The following is an 18,849-nucleotide window of genomic DNA, read 5'->3' on the forward strand; positions in this document are numbered from 1 at the left end:
TGTAGATTGCTTTTGGCAGGATGGCCATTTTTACTATATTAATCCTGCCCATGGGCATGGGAGATCTTTCCATCTTCTGATATCGTCTTTCAATTTCTTTCTTCAGAGTGAAATTGGTCTGAAGTTCTTTTTCTTTGTTGGGTCTTTGTGTAGTTTGGGTATCAGTGTAATTGGCTTCATAGAACGAATTAGGCAGTGTTCTTTCTGTTTCTATTTTGTGGAATAGTTTGAAGAGTATTGGTATTAAGTCTTTGAAGGTCTGATCGAATTCACACTAAACTCATCTGGTCCTGAGCTTTTTTCGGTTGGGAGACTTTTAATGACTGATTCTTTAGGGGATATGGAACTGTTTACATGCCTTATGTGATTCTGATTTAACTTTGGTACCTGGTATCTGTATAGAAAATTGTCCATTTCCTTCAGATTTTCCAGTTTTGTTAATATAGGCTTTTGTAGTAGGATCTGATGATTTTTTTGAAATTCCTCAGTTTCTATTATTTCTCCCTTTTCATTTCTGATTTTGTTAATTTGGATACTGTCTTTGTGCCTCTAGTTAGTCTGCCTAAGGGTTTATCAATCTTGTTGATTTTTCTCAAAGAACCAGCTCCTGGTTTTCTTGATTGTTTGTATAGTTTTTTTCACTTCTACTTGGTTGATTACAGCTCTGAGTTTGATTATTTCCTGCCATCTACTCCTCTTGGGGGAGTATCTGCTTCTTTTTTTTCTAGAGCTTTTAGGTATGCTGTCAAGCTGCTAGAGTATGCTTTTTCCAATTTCTTTTCATAGGCACTCATAGCTTTGAATTTTTATTTTAGCACGGATTTCATTGTATCTCATATGAGTTTAGGTATGTTGTGCCTTCATTTTCATTAAATTCTAAAAATCCTTTAATTTTTTTATTTCTTCCTTGACCAAATTATCATCGAGTAGAGCATTTTTCAGCTTCCATATGTATGTGGACTTTCTGTTTTTTTTTTTTTTTTTTTTTTTTTTTTTGTTATTGAAGACCAGCCTTAGTTTGTGCTGATCTGATAGGATGCATGGGATTATTTCAATCTTCTTGTATCTGTTGAGGCCTGTTTTGTGATCTATTTTATAGTCAATTTTGGAGAAGGTACCAAGAGGTTCTGAGAAGAAGGTATATTGTTTTGTTTTAGAATGAAGTTTTCTATAGATATCTGTTAAATTCATTTGGTTCATAACTTGTTAGTTTCACTGTGTTTCTGTTTAGTTTCTGTTTCCATGATATGTCCATTGGCGAGAGTGGGGTGTTGAAGTCTTTCACTATTATTGTGTGTGGTGCAATGTGTGCTTTGAGCTTTAGTAAAGTTTCTTTTATGAATGTGGGTGCCCTTGCATTTGGAGAATAGGTTGTTAGGAATTGAGAGTTCATCTTGGTAGATTTTTCCTTTGATGAGTATGAAGTGTTCTTCCTTATCTTTTTTTTTTTTTTTTTTTGATAACTTTTGGTTAACAGTTGATTTTATTTGATATTAAAATGGCTACTTCAGCTTGTTTCTTGGGACCATTTGCTCGGAAAGTTTTTTTTTTTTCATCTTTTTACTCTGAGGTAGTGTTTGTCTTTGTCACTGAGGTGTGTTTCCTGTATACAGCAGAATGCTGGGTCCTGTTTTCATATCCAGTCTGTTAGTCTCTGTCTTTTTATTGGGGAATTGAGTTCATTTATATTAAGAGCTATTAAGCAATAGCAATTGTTGCTTGCTGTTATTTTTGTTGTTAGATGTGGAATTATATTTGTGTGGCTGTCTTCTTTTGGGTTAGTTGAAAGACAATTACTTTCTTGCTTTTTCTAGGGTGTAGTTTTTTTTTTTTTTCCCTTTTGTTGTAGTTTTCCATCTATTATCCTTTATAGGGCTGGATTTGTGGAAAGATGCTGTATAAATTTGGTTTTGTCCTGGAATATCTTGGTTTCTCCATCTGTATTAATTGAAAGTTTTGCTGGGTACAGTAGCCTGGGCTGACATTTGTGTTCTCTTAGGGTCTGTATGACATCTGCTCAGGATCTTCTAGCTTATATAGTCACTGTTGAGAAGTCTGGTATAATTCTGATAGGTCTGCCTTTTTAGGTTTCTTGACATTTTCCCCTTACTACTTTTAATATTCTTTCTTTGTTTTGTGCATTTGGTATTTTGACTTATGTGACAGCAAACTTTTTTTTCTGGTCCCATTTATTTAGAGTTCTGCAGGCTTTTTTTTTTTTTTTTTTTTTTTTTTATGTTCATGAGCATCTCTTTATGGAATTAGGGAGTTTTCTTCTATAATTTTGTTGTAGATATTTACTGGCCCTTTAAGTTGGGAATCTTAGTTCTCTTCTATTCCTGTTATCCTCATGTTTGATATTCTCATTGTGTCATGAATTTCCTGGATGTTTTGGGTTAGGAGCTTTTTGCATTTTGTGTTTTCTTTGACTGTTGTGTCAGTGGTATCTTCTGCTCCTGAGATTCTCTCTTCTATCTCTTGTAGTCTTTTTGTGATGCTTGCATCTATGATCCCTGATCTCTTTACTTTTTTTTTTTTTTTTTATTTCCAGGGTTGTCTCCTTTTGTGATTTCTTTATTGTTTCTATTTGCATTTTTAGATCTTGGATGGTTTTGTCCAATTCCTTCACCTGTTTGGTTGTATTTTCCTGTAATTCTTTCAGGGATTTTTGTGTTTTCTCTTTAAGGGCTTCTACTTGTTTCCCTGTGTACTCTTGTATTTCTTTAAGAGAGCTATTTATGTCCTTCTTAAAGTCCTCTATAATCATTATGAGATGTGATTTTAAATCCAAATCTTGCTTGTCCGGTGTGTTGGGGTATCTGTGACTTGCTGTGGTGGGAGAACTGTTCTGATGATTCCAATTAGCCTTGGTTTTTGTTGCTTAGGTTCTTGCACTTGTCTCTTGCCATCTGGTTATCTCTGGTGTTAGTTGGTCTTGCTGTCTCTGACTGGAGCTTGTCCCTCTGTTGGGCCTTTGAGCCTGTGATCTTAGGAGTGAGAGCACTCCTGGGAGACCAGCTCTCTCTGGGCAGGATTTGACTAGAGAGGGCTATGGGGACAGTTTTAGCTCTGGGTGCACATGGAGACCAGAAGCTTTTTTTCTCCTTCTAAACACTTTAGACCCACAGCTGTGTAAATCACTGGATTTGTTGAATGCAGGTGTGGAAACTAAGTGTATCCATGTTAGGTTCTGTGCTTTATTTTCTGCACACTCCTTTTTACACATATGTTCATGTGTGTGCACCCACACATACCCACACCATGCTGGTTTTAATCATTGTGGTTCAAAACAGGCCTAATCTTTAGTAATATGAATCCTCCTCAGTGTTTTTACCCTCGGCATTAGTTTGGTTATTCTGATGTGCATATTTAATATGAAAACTTGCTTATTCACCAGAACATTTTTCATTGGGATTTTGATGACAATTGTAGTAAGTTTTAAGAAACTAAACCTTTGAAATAGAAAATTTTCAAGAATGTAGTAGAGATTTTATTTTTCATCATACAAAATCATAATCTTCAAGTTCTGCACATTTCTTCAGTTTGTTACTTCCATATAAAGGGAAGATGAGCATGAGGGCCATTAGTTCAGCAGAGTGTGTACTCTGAAACTTAGAACATGGAAAGCTACAGACTACACGGGTAAGGTACAGACTGCTCACTAATCTGCGCTTTGCAGTATTCCTGATTGTGCGGTCTCGGCAGTGTAGTCACATGAGCTTGTTGTCAGGTGTTTTCATAGGCTCCTGGCACATGGAGCCACACTGAAATTGTGCTGTCTCTGCCTATAAGCAGTATGTGTTAATGCTTCTGTTGATCACATTTCCATTTTCCTTTATTTTAAAGGACCTACTCTGAAAATGTGTATGTCAATGTGTATATCAAGTATAAGGATAATTTAGAGACTGAAATTTAGGTTAATATGTAATTACTCACTTAGGACACAGAGCAGTGTATAGGCACATAGAAACTCATGTATGGTTTCCTATTGCATTTGCACTTTCAGGACTGAACTTTTCCTTTGACTTTTGTATGAAGATTGTTATACCTTCTGTTTTCATGACATGGTCCTTATAGATGTTCCTAAAGTATATATTGCTAGTTTTGTATGCTTTGAGTTATCCTCTCAGTCTCTATCCAGGGGCAGTTTTCACAATGTATTTTCACACTTAAGTGAATGTCTGTAGCTATTGTTTATCCACATTAACCATTAAACGGGCCATACTTCAGGGAGAGATCGTAGTCTAACCATTGAGATGATTTCCAGCTTTCTCCTCTGATGACGCTTTATGGATCTTCTGGTACACTTGTGTATAGCTGACACATGCAAGCTGCTTCTTAGGGTATCTTTGAACTCACTTTATTGGGTGGTTCCAAGCAATTTGCCACAATCATTTTTACTGGTTAAAGTCCTTATTGCTCAGTATTCATGTGAACATTTGATGCTGATAAAAATTTTACTTTTAGCCAGACATAGTGGTACACACCTGTAATCCCAGCACCTGGGAGGCTGGGGCAGGATGGTTTCTGTGAGTCTGAGGTCAGCCTGGCTGCAGAGTGAAACCATATCAAAGTGAACAGCGCTTTGCCATTCAGGACTCTGATCTGAGCGTCACAGTGACTTGGGTTGCTTCCTCATTGCTGCTGAGGTTGAGTGCTTCATCACCACACAGGTGCTAGTCTTCTTTCTGTCACCCATTTGTGAGGTGTGAAACTGTCTTTCTTGTTGACTGATAGAAATTCTTCATTTATTTATGCCACTGTTTTATTACATATGGTAAGGCAGCTGTGATTTTGCTAATCTTTCCTTAAGATTTTTAGGATTATTAAATTTTGTTGTTGTTTTGAAATATGGTCTTAAGTTACACAGGCTGTCCTTGAAAGGTAGCAGAGGGTGGCCTTGAACTCTTGATTCTTCTGCTTCCAAGATTTTGGGCTTAGAGACAAATATATGACATTTGGCTTAATTATCATACTTCTTAAGATTTATGTGGTTTTGTTTTGTTGGATTTAATAAAACTAAATTTGTTGTTGTTATTATTATTATTATTATTATTATTATTATTATTATTATTATTATTTAGTAATTGACATTTTGTGTCTTCCAAAAATATTTTCTATAAAGACATCTGATAGTCTTCTGTATTTTTAACACTTTATTTTATTTTTGAATTTTGAGTTTTATCTCAATTATTTCAGTCCATAGTATCATGTAAGGGGTCAGACTTAATTTTTCTCCAATATAGTTTAACTGACTCTTTTTGGTGGCAGCCACCATATTCCCTCTGTTAGAAATGAAATTCCATACACAGTGGCACGTTCCTGGATGTTCTTTCTGTGATGCTGATCCAGTTGCCTGTGCCTCAAACTCTGCAATACAGAAGTTTTACGGCTGGCTCATGACAGTCTTGTTCACGTCAGGAGTATTGTAGCTTAGGAACTTTTTTTTTAAAGATCTATTCCTGTTTTTATAGGCACAATCATAATCTAGAGTACAGTTATAAACTTAGTATTATGAGAGTGTTAGGGTGTTTTTGACCAAGGCCTAAGCCTCTAGTTGATATGATACTAATTATCCAAAACTTAGTTTGTGATGCCTCTTCTAGTTAATATTAGACAACTTCTGCTTCTCTGCCTTTCTTTGAACTTTGTTTTCTGTTTTGTTTTTTAAATAGATAGGGAAACTAAGGAATAAAGGTAGATGTTTCCAGAAGTTAGTTCATTGCTTACTGCAGTTAGCCACTGTGCTTCAAGAACAGTGAACTGTTGACAGGGGTTGTGCTGAGTTCTCCATTGCTAAACCTGGCAAGTCTGGCTAAGTCGGGCAAGCTTTTTGCATGTTACAATGTACTTAGGGTTGCAGAGAGGGCAGACTGGTAGACATTTTATTAGAGGACTTTTAAAATAAAGGTGGTGTTTCTTTCTCTCTTTCCTTTTTAGTGTTGTCACTTTTGTTTCTTGAATACTTCCTTTCTTGCCCTCTGTACTGACTAGGGACCAGTCAGGGTTCTTTCTAGATCATTGTTCCCATCTGGGAGTGATTCTGGCCCCTAGCATCTGGCAGTTGTATGAGAGTTTCCAGTTTTCACAACTAGGGTGTGCTAGTGACATCATTTGTAGAGAGATAAAGGACCAGAGATGCTGCCAGTCATTGTGCACAAGCCCTGCAGTCATGAATTACAGAGCTCTAAGTGTAGACAGGGATAGAGTGAAGAAACCTGCTCTAAGTGGTGGTGAGGAGTTGGCCAGAAGAAACTTGGATGCCTGCTGTTGAAAGACAGTGCAGCTTCTTAGAAAGAGCATGCGTGGCTTTAAGTTGTGCAGACCTGGCATTCAAACATACCTGCATCAAGTGTATGGCAAATAAAGGACAGATTCTCTCACACACTGTAACTCCTAGGGCAACAGCTTGTTTACTTTGAGACCTTTTTTTGCTAGAGTTTGCCTCTTGTAATATTTCACTTTTTTATTTGTAAAACGAGAATAGTAGCACTTAAAAATTTTAAGGGTTTTTTTCCCCAGAAACACAAACAAATCAAGTACTTATAAGATTGGGTTACGATCACTTATATTATGACCACTTAGATTTTTTTTTAATCAGGAAAGGTATATGAAAATTGTTTTGCCTCTGACTGACTAAACAGATGTCTGTAACTATAGTGAAATATTATTTGGTCACAAATATCAATAAAGTGTTGCATGCTACAATGTGGTTGGATCTTGAATATGTTATGTTATGGAATGAAGTCATTTTAATCCATTACATGCTACATATGATTTGAAATGCCCAGGTAGAGACAGAAAGGAGATTAGTGTTTCCTAGTGTGGGAGGATGGAAAAGTAAGAGAAGAGCAACAGGTAAAGTGTTTGTTCTGAAAGTAATTGAAGTATTCCAGAATTGAGTATGATGATGGTTTTATAACTTTATGAATATACAGAAACATTGAATTATACAGTATAAGTGGATATGTTCTGTGGTATATGAATAAAGTTAATGTATATACACATACATGTAAAGACATACAAAGCAAGATGAGGGTTTTCCATTCTTCCTCTGGCATAGAGTATTTTTGTCCTTTCTTGTCACTTTGCCCTGCATCTTTTTGGTGCCTGTGGGTCTGACTGAGAAGGTCCATTCTAGTAGCATCACTGGGGCTCCCACACAGACTCAGGGTGAAGATAGCTGCACATCTTCACATCTTTGATGTAGCCTGTCTTGCAGCTATGAGTTAATGCTGAATAACTAACAAACTGGAACATACCCCTCAGGGGGGTATTAATATGCTTAATTGGCCATGAATTTGGTAACTAGTTTCTAGGATGCTGTATTTATATAGATACAATATCAAATTTGAAAGTTATTTCTTAGTGGCCTAACTTCATTAAGCTAACCAGGAACATTATAGTTCTAAGACCTTTAGTAATAGAAAGTATCCTAGTTAGGGTTTTATTGCTGTGAAGAGACACCATGACCATGGCAGGTTTTATAAAAGAAAACATTCCGTTGGGACAGGCTTACAGTTTCAGCAGTGCAGTCTACTCTCACATGGCAGGAAGCAGCATGGCTCTGTGCAGGCAGACACACATGGTGCTGGCGGAGCTGAGAGGTTTCGTTTTTATCTAGTTCACTTTATGTCCCTATTACAGCCTCCCTCTCCCCTCTTCCAAGTCCCACCATTACAAATCCATGTTCCCGTTGCCCCCTTCCCTTTTCCTGAGAGAAGGGGAACTCCTTTTGAGTAACAGCTTGGACATCTAGTCCTAGCAGGTCTAGGCACATCCTCTTCTACTGAGGCCCAAACAGGCAGTTCGAGTAGGGAGAAGGGGATCCAGTAGCGGGGAACAGAGTCAGAGACATCCTCTGTTCCACTTGTCAGGGTCATAAGAACACCAAGCTGCACATTTGCTATAAATGTATATGGGTTTTGGTTCCAATACCTGCATGTTAGACCCAAATGGTGGCCACTATCATCCTGGCCTCAATGTCTGTAGCAACTCTAGGCTTTAAAGTTTACCAAATACATGTGCTGGAGAGATGGCTTAGCAGCTAAGACCACTGACTGTTCTTCCAGAGGATTCAGGTTTGGTTCCCAGCATCCACATAAGCAGCTCACAACCATCCATAACTCCAGTTCCAGATGATACAGTGACTTCTGGTCTCTTCAGACACCAGGCACATACATGTTGCACAGACATGCACATAGGTACAACATTCACACCTATGAAATTGAGAGAGAGAGAGAGAGAGAGAGAGAGAGAGAGAGAGAGAGAGAGAAACAGATACAGAGAAAACAATTTTCAGGCATGGGGCCTCCTGGCCTGATCCTAGTCTGAACTGGGCTAATTTGCTTTCTCTAGAACTACTTTCTCTCAATGGCCAGAACTGGGCTATGTTGATGGTCTTTGGCAGGTACAGCCCTGTGTGTTGGAGTCAACATAATTTACATCTTCTGAGAGTTTGGAGTGAGGTGATGAGATCACTGGAAAAATTTGGGGCTACTCTTTTTGTTAACTGGGGATTGGGTAAGATGGTGGGTGGTTCTTACAGAGAACAAGTAATCCCCTTGGCCTTTGAGTCTCTGAGACTTGTATTGTGTACTGTCCCTTTAGAGTCAGGCTTCTAGTTCACTAAACAAGTCTTTGCTTTTCATTTTGTTTTGCCTTTACTTATTTTCCTCCTTTTTCTTTCTTTATTTACTTATTTTTAATTTTTATTTATTTTTTGGGACAGAGTCTCTACATAGCCCTCTGTGTTCTGGAACTCAGTATGTAAACCAGACTGACCACTAATTCTCAGTGATCCACCTGCCTCTGCCTCTAAACTGTTGAGATAAAGGCATGTGTCACTACTCCCAGCAACAACGTAAATCTAAATGCACAGGTTTCTTACAAAGGCAGAGCTGATGAGTCTTCCCTGGCGTGTTTCTCTTTGTGTCATACAAGTGGTTGAGTGGATCTCCAGGAGAATCTGCTAGCATGGTCTCTGCCTGCTCTCACTGCTCTGGGGATCAAGTGACAATCACAAGGGTAGGTTTTATGGCACGGGCCATCAACTTTACGCTTTCTGTAATTAAGGCCAGTTTCTTATCAGGTTTTATATGGGCAGTTTGAGGTCGGAGTTTTGAGCTCCTCTGTACTGATGTAGTTATTACATGGTTCCAACTCTCCGATTTGCAAACTAGTCCTCACTCTGTGTTTATTTTATACTCTTTGAAAAAACAGGACCTCTGTTGGGCGCAGTGGTGCACACCTTTTATCTCAGCAGAAGCAGGCGGATCTCTGTGAGTTTGAGGCCAGCCTGGTCTACATAATAAGTTATAGAATACAGAGCTGTGTAGAGACACTGTCAAAAAGACAACAAAAAAAAAAAAAAAAAAAAAAAAAAAGAAAAGAAAAGACAAAAACCTCTTAATTTTATTGAAAACAAGATAGAACCCAAACAAAAGAGATCACCAGTAACAGTTGATGACAATTACTCTCTTTTTCCCATTTTCCTGTGCAGTGATCCTGGTGGAGGGATTGAGATGTCAGAATTCATTCGAGAGGCCACACCTCCAGTTGGCTGCAGTTCAAGAAATTCTTATGCTGGTCTAGACCCAAGTAACCAGGTAGGAGTAACTACTGTGCTGTGCCTCATTCCCTCTTTCTGGTGCTGGTCCTAGCCAGTCTCATACTTAGAGCCATCAGTCATGGCTGGCGTGTTCTCTCTCTCTCTCTTTCTTTCTCTTTCTCCCTCTCTGACGACATTCGTGATTGATGTATACCATCTATATTCGTTATATTTTAATTTAATTTTTAATTTGATTTGTATGGGTGTTTGTGTGCCATGTATGTGCCTCATACCTGTAGAACTAAGAAGAGGGCATCAGATCTCCTGAAGCTGAAGTTACAGATGGTTGTGTGCCACCGTGTTGTGCTGGGAATCAAGCCCAGGTCCTCTGTGTAAAGTGTTGTAGCTCTCAAGGGAAAGGCCTCCCCTACATAAATGTTACAGCTCTGCTCTGAGAAGTAACCTGGCAGTCAGGAGCCAAGCAAAACCACAAAGCCACATTATAGAACAAACCACACACAAGATATTTATTGTGGGAGTAGGGGAGGACACAGGATGGTGGCTGCCATTGCTTGGGTGAGAAGTAGCAGGGAACTGAGCTGAAGGCAAGGTTTTTATAGGGTTTCTTGGGGCTGGGGATGGAGGTGGTGCTTTCCAGGATGGAGCTCTTCGGGGTAAGGATTGGTGGGACTTCAAGTCCGGAGTTTGGGGCAGGCACAGGGATTGGTGGGATTCTGTTTTCTTGGCCCTAGGCTGGGTGTTGGGGGTCAAGTCAAGTCAGGGTGTTCTTTCCCTGGCCCTTTTACCCTATACTGTGGAAAGGGAGAGCCTCTACTGAGCCATCCCTCCAGCCTCTAATTGTTATTTCTTATTAGTGCATTGCTAGTACACATTTGCTGAATGTTTACCACATGCTATCTATCCTACAGTTACTTTTTTGATCAAGCAGTTGTGAATGCCTTAGAAATTTAGCTCACCTGCTCCATCCTTCTTACCTTTCCTAGTCCATATTGGAAACAAGATGTCTGCACTGTTAAAAAATAAAAATAATAAATCCCAAATCTCAGTGATGAAATGCTAATGGTAATGCTAGAAGTGGAATATAAGCCCACCACTAACAGTTAACAATGCATTTCTGTTACATTAGTGCTACTCTGAAGTGTAGCTCTGCAGGTGTTCGCATAGACAAGGCTATGGCCTGCTGGAAGTCTGAGCCCAGCTGTTCCCCTGCTCTCCTCCTCCTCACATGCCTGCACCAGGCAGGTCCTTGCAGTTCTTTCCCCTATTGTTTCTCATCAGCTCCCTGAGAGCAATAAACTCTGAAAGGAACTTGTCACCTAGGGCTTTCCGAGTAATTGTGGGGTTCATTGTCACTTTGTCAGTCCTTCCATTTTGAAGGACACAGCTGATTCTTGTCAGAGTCTAGTGAAGAGCTCACTTCCTAAGTCTCGCACTCCTGCCGTCAGTGCCTATTGTCATGTTCACAGCTGCGGGTTGACAACAGTCCTCCCTACCTCTACATCCCAGGGAGAGACCTAGTTTTCATTCCTGCCCTACTTTAGCTCTTGCAGCCGCCCCAAGTCCTCAGTATTTTCTGATCTTATGGTGCTGCATTTACAGCCATTGCAGCATAGGTTCTGGTGTGTGACGTGTGCTGAGTTACAGAGCTCTAGAGTAGACTTTCCTCTTTCCACTTGGTAAATATGCTGCCTGTGCATGCCTGACTTTCAGTTTGTGGATGCTAATTACTTTTATGTGAATGGATAATGAAGTTTTACAGATAGAAGTGAACTCAGTTTCTCATATCACATAGCAGGCCTGGTTCTCATAGTATCATGATATTGATAGCCAAACACTAAGAACAGCTATGAAGACACCAGAGTCTGTGAACCAGGGTCTTGTTTTGTGATCCATATTCATAGATTTGCTCCAAGCTTAAGTGAGCTTGTAGTAACCGTTTTTGTTACGAAGTTGTGAGTTATAGAACAAAGAGGGTGTTAAAGTTAAGCTCTTTCCATCCTCCATGGAATGGGGGAACTTTGGTATAACAAAACAAGAAATCTAGGACCAACTATTCAGACAAGTCGGTGTTTCCATGGTAATGAGAGTGGTACCTTAAAGTTTCAGATTTCGCAGTATTTGCTGCACTAATGCTCTGCTTCCCGGCTTCTTGTTCTTGTCTTAAAGCATCTCACAGTTTCTTGTCATAGAACAACTGAGTTCTTAATTAATCATGGTGACCATTGTAACATTCCTGCTTAACCCTGGCCTTCTTACAAATGCAGGCAACAGCAGGTTAGCCCTGGGAGTTAGTTCTATGTTTCTACTAGTGTTTGGAAAGCCATACTTAATTTGTTATTATTATTAATTTTAATTTCAGAAGTGTTGTTAAAAGTCACGGGATGAAAAGAAAAAGAGATATCTGGTCGTGAGGAAATCTAATCTCACACCAGTGTTGTTAAAAGATGACGTCCAGGGTTTCGGCACCAATGTTAGGAAAAGGATGAAGGGAGTGGGGGGGTGTACCATGGAGGTGCAGCAAGGCCTGGAAGCAAGGGAGATGCCTCTGCGGAGCCCATGTTGGGAATCCCTTCCCCCTGAGGGACCAGCCACACGATGGTATAGTACGGAATAGAGTTTATTCGAGTTATGGGAGAGTTTAGAGGGTGGTAGAGGCAGAGAGAGAAGAGAGGAATAGAGGAGTAGAGGTCTGCCATGAGCACTTGGAGGGAGGGGGGAAGGGAAGGGGAAAAGGAGGGATAGGGGTGGGAGAGGAAGAGAGGCAAGAGAGAGAGGAGGGGGCAAGCAGCCCCTTTTATAGTGTCAGGTCACTGGGGCAGAGCATACCTGGCTGTTGCAGGTAACTGAGGGGTAGGGTTTACAGAATCCCAACAAGAAGGCCAGATCAAAGAACATAGCAGATACCAGTCACCATTGGAGACCTGCCTGTGGCGTAATTTCAGTTGATCTGTAATATCTGTAAACATTAGGTCTAGGTCTTGGTCAAGGATGGTGGTGTAGTCTTACTGTCCAAGAGATTGTAACCCGAATAATCATTGTCATTATTTTACAGAATATAATTAAAACATTTGTGCATCTATACACACACCATAGACAATTATGTTTTTCTTAAGTGGTAGTTCTTACATTAAAACAGGGAAATACATTTTCCTCATTGGTGCTTTGTACTGTTTATAGTGTGGTGTAATGTTTGTGATGTGTTATTTTTATCTTTTAGAGCTGATGTGTATGGACACACTCTTTCTAGTTTGTTGTGTAGCTCTCGGGCATGTTGTCATCATTATTTCCATACTGTGTAGGTGGAGTTGTTAGGAAAAAGAGAGTGGGGGGTGGGGGGTATGCTCCATGGAGTTGCGGCACGGCATGGGGGGAAGGGGGATGCCTCTGGGGAACCCATGTTGGGAATTCCTTCCCCCTGAGGGACCAGCCACATGATGGTATAGTACAGGATAGAGTTTATTCAGGGCATGAGGAGGGGAGTTAAGAGGGTAGTAGGGGCAGAGAGAGAGAGAGAAGAGTAGAGAAGCAGAGGCTGGCCATGAGCATATGTGGGGGGGTGGACGGGGAGAGGACGGGTGGAGGTGGGGGAGAGCAAAGGTGAGAGGCCAAAGGCTTAAGAGAGAGAGAGAGAGGAGTGAGCAAACAGCCCCCTTTATAGGTCAGGTAACTGGGGCAGAGCATACCTGGCTGTTGCCAGGTAACTGTGGGCTGGGGTATACCTGACTGTTGCCTGGTAACTGTGGGCTGGGGTTTACAGAATCCCAACAGGAGTTACCATGCCTTCCCTTCAGCTCTTTCTAACCTGCTTCTTCCCACTCTTGCTCCCTTCTACCTTGGTCATTACTCCCCCCCACCCCCCCTCACCCTGCCTTCCCCACCTCCCCTCATGTACTCCCTCTGACCTGCACCTCCCCTGGCTTGTATCTGCCACCCTGGCCTGCACTCCCTCCTACTGTTTGTCTCTTGTCTTTTTTGAAATAATTTAGTGCTTGTAAATATTCACGGCAAATATTTGTAAATCCTTGGTCTAGGATCATGACTTGGTCAAGGATGGTGACTTACTCTTACCGTCAAAGAGATTTTGACCCTAGTAACCATTGTCATGTGATCTGTTACTAAGGAACTAATACAAAATCTTCACAAAGTCCCAGTTGCCTTCAAAATGGTCCAGAAAAAGGGCTGACTTCAGAGGAAGAATAATTAATTCCAGCTAGGGAGAAAGTCAGGACTCCATTGTATGATGTGGCTTTGCCTGACATTCCGGGTTCTTGCTGGATCTTTGCTGTGGTGCTTACCATAGGGAAATACACAGGACTGTTTATATAAACCATTTAAGTGAAAACACTTCACTTTTGAATGTAGGAGTTCCCACCATCTTTCTTTCACTTTTACAAAATTTAATAAAGGGTTAAAGAAGAAAATTAAACCTTTCATGATATACGTAGGAAAAACTTTTAAAGATGATGAAGTCACTATGCATCCTCACTTTGTTGGTTTTGTCACAAATGTCATGAGCCCTTCTGCAGCCAGTGACAGTTTTGTAATTTATATTATTAACTATCTGTTGTATACGAATAGTTAGGATTCTTTGATTTTTGGAGAGGGCTTGATGGAGAAAAGCATTAAGAATCAGTATCTGGTATCTATTAAGACCTCTTTTATTACTCATCCCAGAGGGATTCGGAGACGTGGGATTGGTGTTTGCTGTGTGGGTCTGCAGGCAGCTGTGTGCTTGCTGGCATTGTTTCTGTCCTCCAGGCTTGTCTGTGAGGCCCTGGGGTGAGCAGAGCAGCTGCTTTGTGGTGCTGTGGGGAATTAGGAAGCAGGCGGGGTGGGGCAGAGGCTTCTCCAGGCACACATAGTCTCTGTCTGGACCTTTGAGAGAGGCATTTTCCCTTTCACCCAGTCATCAGAACTCCTAGGTCCTGTAGCTCCCTCTAGATGGTGCTGGGGTCCACTTCTCATAGATTGAAAGACATGCAGCCACATCTGTACAAAGTGGGAAACTTGGCGTGGAGGGAAAAGAAAAATATTTGAGGATTTTGAGCAAATACCTAAAACTCTTATTCAAATAGTTTGTTTTGTAAGTTTATATTCCCAGAAGAGTATCCATTAAGCAGTGTTTGTATTTGCTTGCTTAAAAGTTTGATCTAAGAAGTTACTATGTGTTTGTATTTCTAGTAGACAAAGAATATTTTCCCAGTAGCTTGCCTACCTGTTAAGTAGGAGTTTTAGGAATGTAATTTTGCAGTTAAAAAATTAGGGGCTTAATAATTTACTATTATTACTTGTTTTCAATTTTTGAAATAGTTTCTCACTGTGGAGCCAGGCCAGTCTCAAACTTGAAATCTTCCCACCTCGGCCTCCCATGTGCTAGAACTACAGGCGGGTAACACCATGCCTTGCACCTGTTTCCTTCCAGGGGTGTATAGTGAGTGCCTGATGACATATTTAAAGCAGATGTTAGGAAATCCTGAGAAAATCAAGCTTAACAATCAGCCCTAAAATATTACAGAACTTAGTGTGCGTGCATTTTATGTGTCTAGAGCATGTGCATTTGTTGTGTGTGTGCATGCAAGTGGCTGGCCAATGAGTTGGATCTGCCTTTTAAAGACTCTTTACGATTGTGACAACAGTTAATGAATGGCCTTCTAGGTTAATTTAGCACCTCCTGCTCTGCAAGCAGTACATTCATACACTCACTCATCTTCTAAGCTTGTCTTTTGTGTACTGTGCCTGCAATGACTTTGTGTGTGCGCGCGGGGGTGTTGAGTAAAATAAGAATTGTATGATTTTTTATTTGCAATGCTGAATTCGAGAAACTATCTTGAGTTCATTGAAACAGACTCATTGGAAGAGTTTCTGCAGCTTGCCAGTTTAGTTGGCAGAATCATGCTGTATTTTGTTTTCTTATGTATTTGTGGAATTTGTGGTATTTATTTATATGGTTGTGTAAATAGTGTGTGTAACATTTAGGAAAATATTAGGCCATCTTGAATATAAACTTTAAAGGCTCATCAGTTACAATTACAGTTTGTGCTAAGAATTCCTGTTTTGATTTTTATTATTTTTAAATGTTCCAACCAGCAATAAAAGAGTTCTTCACGACTTAGAACTAAGAATAGTAAGACTTGATGTTGTATTCTGTGTCATGTTAGTATATTTTGTCCTCTCAAACTTTGTTGTTTTCTGCTCTAAGAAGTCTTTGTTTATTTCCCACAGACTCAGTGTGTGGCTTTGCTTATGGTTTATAATACAAACATGCCATGATGTAATGTTAAATAATGATAATAACTCCTCTGGGCGATTTGCTTGAGGTGGCAGGTGTTTGGCCCCAGGGGCTCCATCAGCATTCAGAGAGCTTGTCCACATGTGATGCTGCACTCAGCTGTGTTCCTCTGATAGCCTGTGCCCAACAGGTGTCTTTAATATTGACAAAAGTGAGTGATGGTGTGCCAGAGACCATGTTTGATAGTCTTGTACTTGGATTAGTCACCAACGACTTAAGGCTGGTGTGTTAATTCTCGTTTTTTCTTTTTCTTCTTGTCTTGCTTTTCAGATTGGATCTGGATCATCTCGACTTGGAACAGCAGCAACTATTAAAGGTAGCTTTACTGAGGACTATCATTCCTCTCTCTTAAAGACAGCATTCCACTATAGTGAATTTTTTAAATACACCAGGGCAAAACATGATCTTTATTAAATTGCCTGATTTAAGTTGTGTTATCATTTCATTATTTAGCTATCTCAGAAACGTCTGAACATTTATATTAGTTATATGTTTTGGTTTATTAGAAACCTTTTGGCATGGGGATATGGTTTCCTAAGTATGGGTACAACTTGTGCAAAACTAGTTTGCTGTGGAAGTTTCAAACATGGTCATAACTGAAACATTAAAAGATTTTTTTTCTCTGTTTGAGTATTTACCAACAATAAATGTATAGTTTCACTACACAATGCTGTAGTTTTTAACCTTCTGGGGAAGGACATTTCCCTTGTTTCAGTTTTGTTATAATTGTCCTTTCTTTTTAGACTCCGTTGTTTGAAAAAGCTAACACTCACTCTCCCTTATTACTTGTATTCTGTTATTATTATGTTCCTCCATGGTCTGTCCTGCTTAGTAAGGAGTGCAGTACATTCAGCACATAGTAAGTAGTTGCTGGTGTGTCAGCCTCCCTTAGGTGACAGACCCCCCCACACACTCTCTGTCCCTTCTCTGCTGTGCTTTTGCTTCAGTGTCATGCCTCACGTGTTTGTTTGTCTACATTGTAGGAGATACGGACACTGCTAAGACCTCTGATGACATAAGTTTGAGTCTGGGCCAGAGCTCTAGTCTTTGTAAAGAAGGAAGTGAAGAACAAGGTAAGTAGTTTGTTACTGTGACATTCTTCCTTGTACTGTGTGGCCATTTGAGGAGAACCTCACTCACATTTAATAGAAGTGTTTGCTCAGTAATTTTCTACACAGTCTGTTGCTCTATAACTCTGGAAGATCTGTAACTCACTATGTAGCTCAGGTTGGCCTCAAACTTTTAAGTTCAAAGCTTCTGCTTCTAAGTGCTGGGTCACAGGCACCTGCCACCATGCCTGGCTGTGATGTGGTCACTTGTACTAGAATAGTAGTAATACAGCATTTTCCATACTTCTACCATACTGATATATGCTCTAGGGTGTGAGATGGCAGATGAGTGTCATCTATTTCTTTAGTTGTCCCTTAACTTGATGTTTTACTCGGTTTTATTTTTTTCCCCTCCTCCTCTTCTTTTTGAGACAGATAGGCTCTCTGTATGTAGCGTTGGCTGGCCTAGAACTTCTGTATAGACCAAGTTTACCTCAAGCTCATAGAGATCGACCTAACTACTCCACCTCCTGAATGCTAGGATTAAAAGCATACACCTTTTCCCTAATTCCACCCTCCTCCTTCCCTCCTCTCTCAATGTGTTTGTGTGTGTGTACTAATAAGATGCTGTTAGTAGATTTTAGTAGTATTATATAAGGTTTTAATAGTACTATTTTACGGTGGACAGCAGGGAAGATGGAGTGTCCTTTCTAAGTTAGAGACAGGAGAGAATGGAGTCTGGGTGGGAAGTCCAGTTTGGGGCATATTTAGTATGTGCTTCTTTGGGACCTCAAAGCAGCCATGAGAAGAGGGAAGTCAAGTTATATGTCTGGGTTAGACATTTAGGAATTGTCAGTGTGTAAATACCAAGCAACCAACCAACAGATCAAATGGGGGGTAAGAGATATGGATGCAGAGTCATACCTATAACTTGGAAGGGTGCAACAGAGGATTGTTATGTCAAGGCCAACCCGGGGCAGCAAAATGGCAAAGTGAGTTCCAAGCCAGCCTCCATTATAGAGTGAGACCTTTCTCAAACAAAAACAAAAAACAAAACAAAAACCCCACCACAAAAACAACAACGACGACGACGACAATAATAATAATAATAATAATAATAATAATAATAATAATAATAATAATAATAATAATGATAATAAACAGCAAAGCAAAACCAAGTGCAAAAGCACACACTGAGTTGGGTTCTTCTAAAGTTGGTAAACTAATTGGGCAATTTTCAAGATTAGCTGGTCCCGGCTGTGGTTTGTCACCACCTAGTGGCAACTGTTTGAGCTGCTGAAAGACTATTTAGGACTGCTTTGGTCTCACGTGCCTGGTTGATAAATTGATACTTGTTTTGTCCTAAGAGTCTAGATTCTTAGTAGAACTAAGCATGTGGAGTTCACTGTGATTCTTCACTTCCAAGAAGGAGATATTGCTGGTGTCCTTGCTCTGTCTCACTCATGTCTTCCCTAAGACCAGAATTCCAGCTCCCCCCATGCAAACACAGGTTTAAAGAATATGGGAACAGCAGTCCAGATGTTTCTAAGTGTTTGTCCTGGTGCCAGGAAGCTGGGAGAGATCTGAGGAAGTATAGGTGGGAAACTGAAAAATCTTAGGCTTCTGTCCTGAAGCTTAGACTGAATAGTAGACTGCTGTGTCAAGAGAAACTCTGAGCCTGCTAGATGCCAGCATGCTGGAGGAAGGCTCATCTCTGTCAGTACTGCTGCTCAGGCAGAGGACTTGAGGATGCAACTTGGCCATTACTTATAACAGTGAAGATACTGCTTACCTGACAAGAAGTTTTAATGGAATATTATCAGAACCTGTTAGGCTGGGGATGTAACAGTGGGAGAGTGCTTGCCCAGCACGTGCATGTGTTATGGCCCTTGGTTTAGTCTCTAGCACCACTCAGCAAAACACAAACAAAAAGCCGTGAA

At 40.3% G+C, this 18,849-nt stretch overlaps 1 protein-coding gene across 4 annotated transcripts in view; it reads left to right on the plus strand.

The window, feature by feature from the left end:
• PCNX1 (pecanex 1) overlaps nt 1–18,849 on the plus strand; it is a 145,489-nt gene that overhangs the window by 37,067 nt on the left and 89,573 nt on the right. For all 4 annotated transcript variants that reach the window (XM_080930318.1, XM_080930320.1, XM_080930319.1 and 1 more), the window contains exons 3-5: nt 9,503–9,608; nt 16,131–16,176; nt 16,844–16,933. In XM_080930318.1, the coding sequence (XP_080786444.1) occupies nt 9,503–9,608; nt 16,131–16,176; nt 16,844–16,933 (242 nt within the window). The remainder of the gene's footprint in view (nt 1–9,502; nt 9,609–16,130; nt 16,177–16,843; nt 16,934–18,849) is intronic.

This window comes from Micromys minutus (genome assembly GCF_963924665.1).
Source record: "Micromys minutus genome assembly, chromosome: 1".
Taxonomy (NCBI): domain Eukaryota; kingdom Metazoa; phylum Chordata; class Mammalia; order Rodentia; family Muridae; genus Micromys; species Micromys minutus.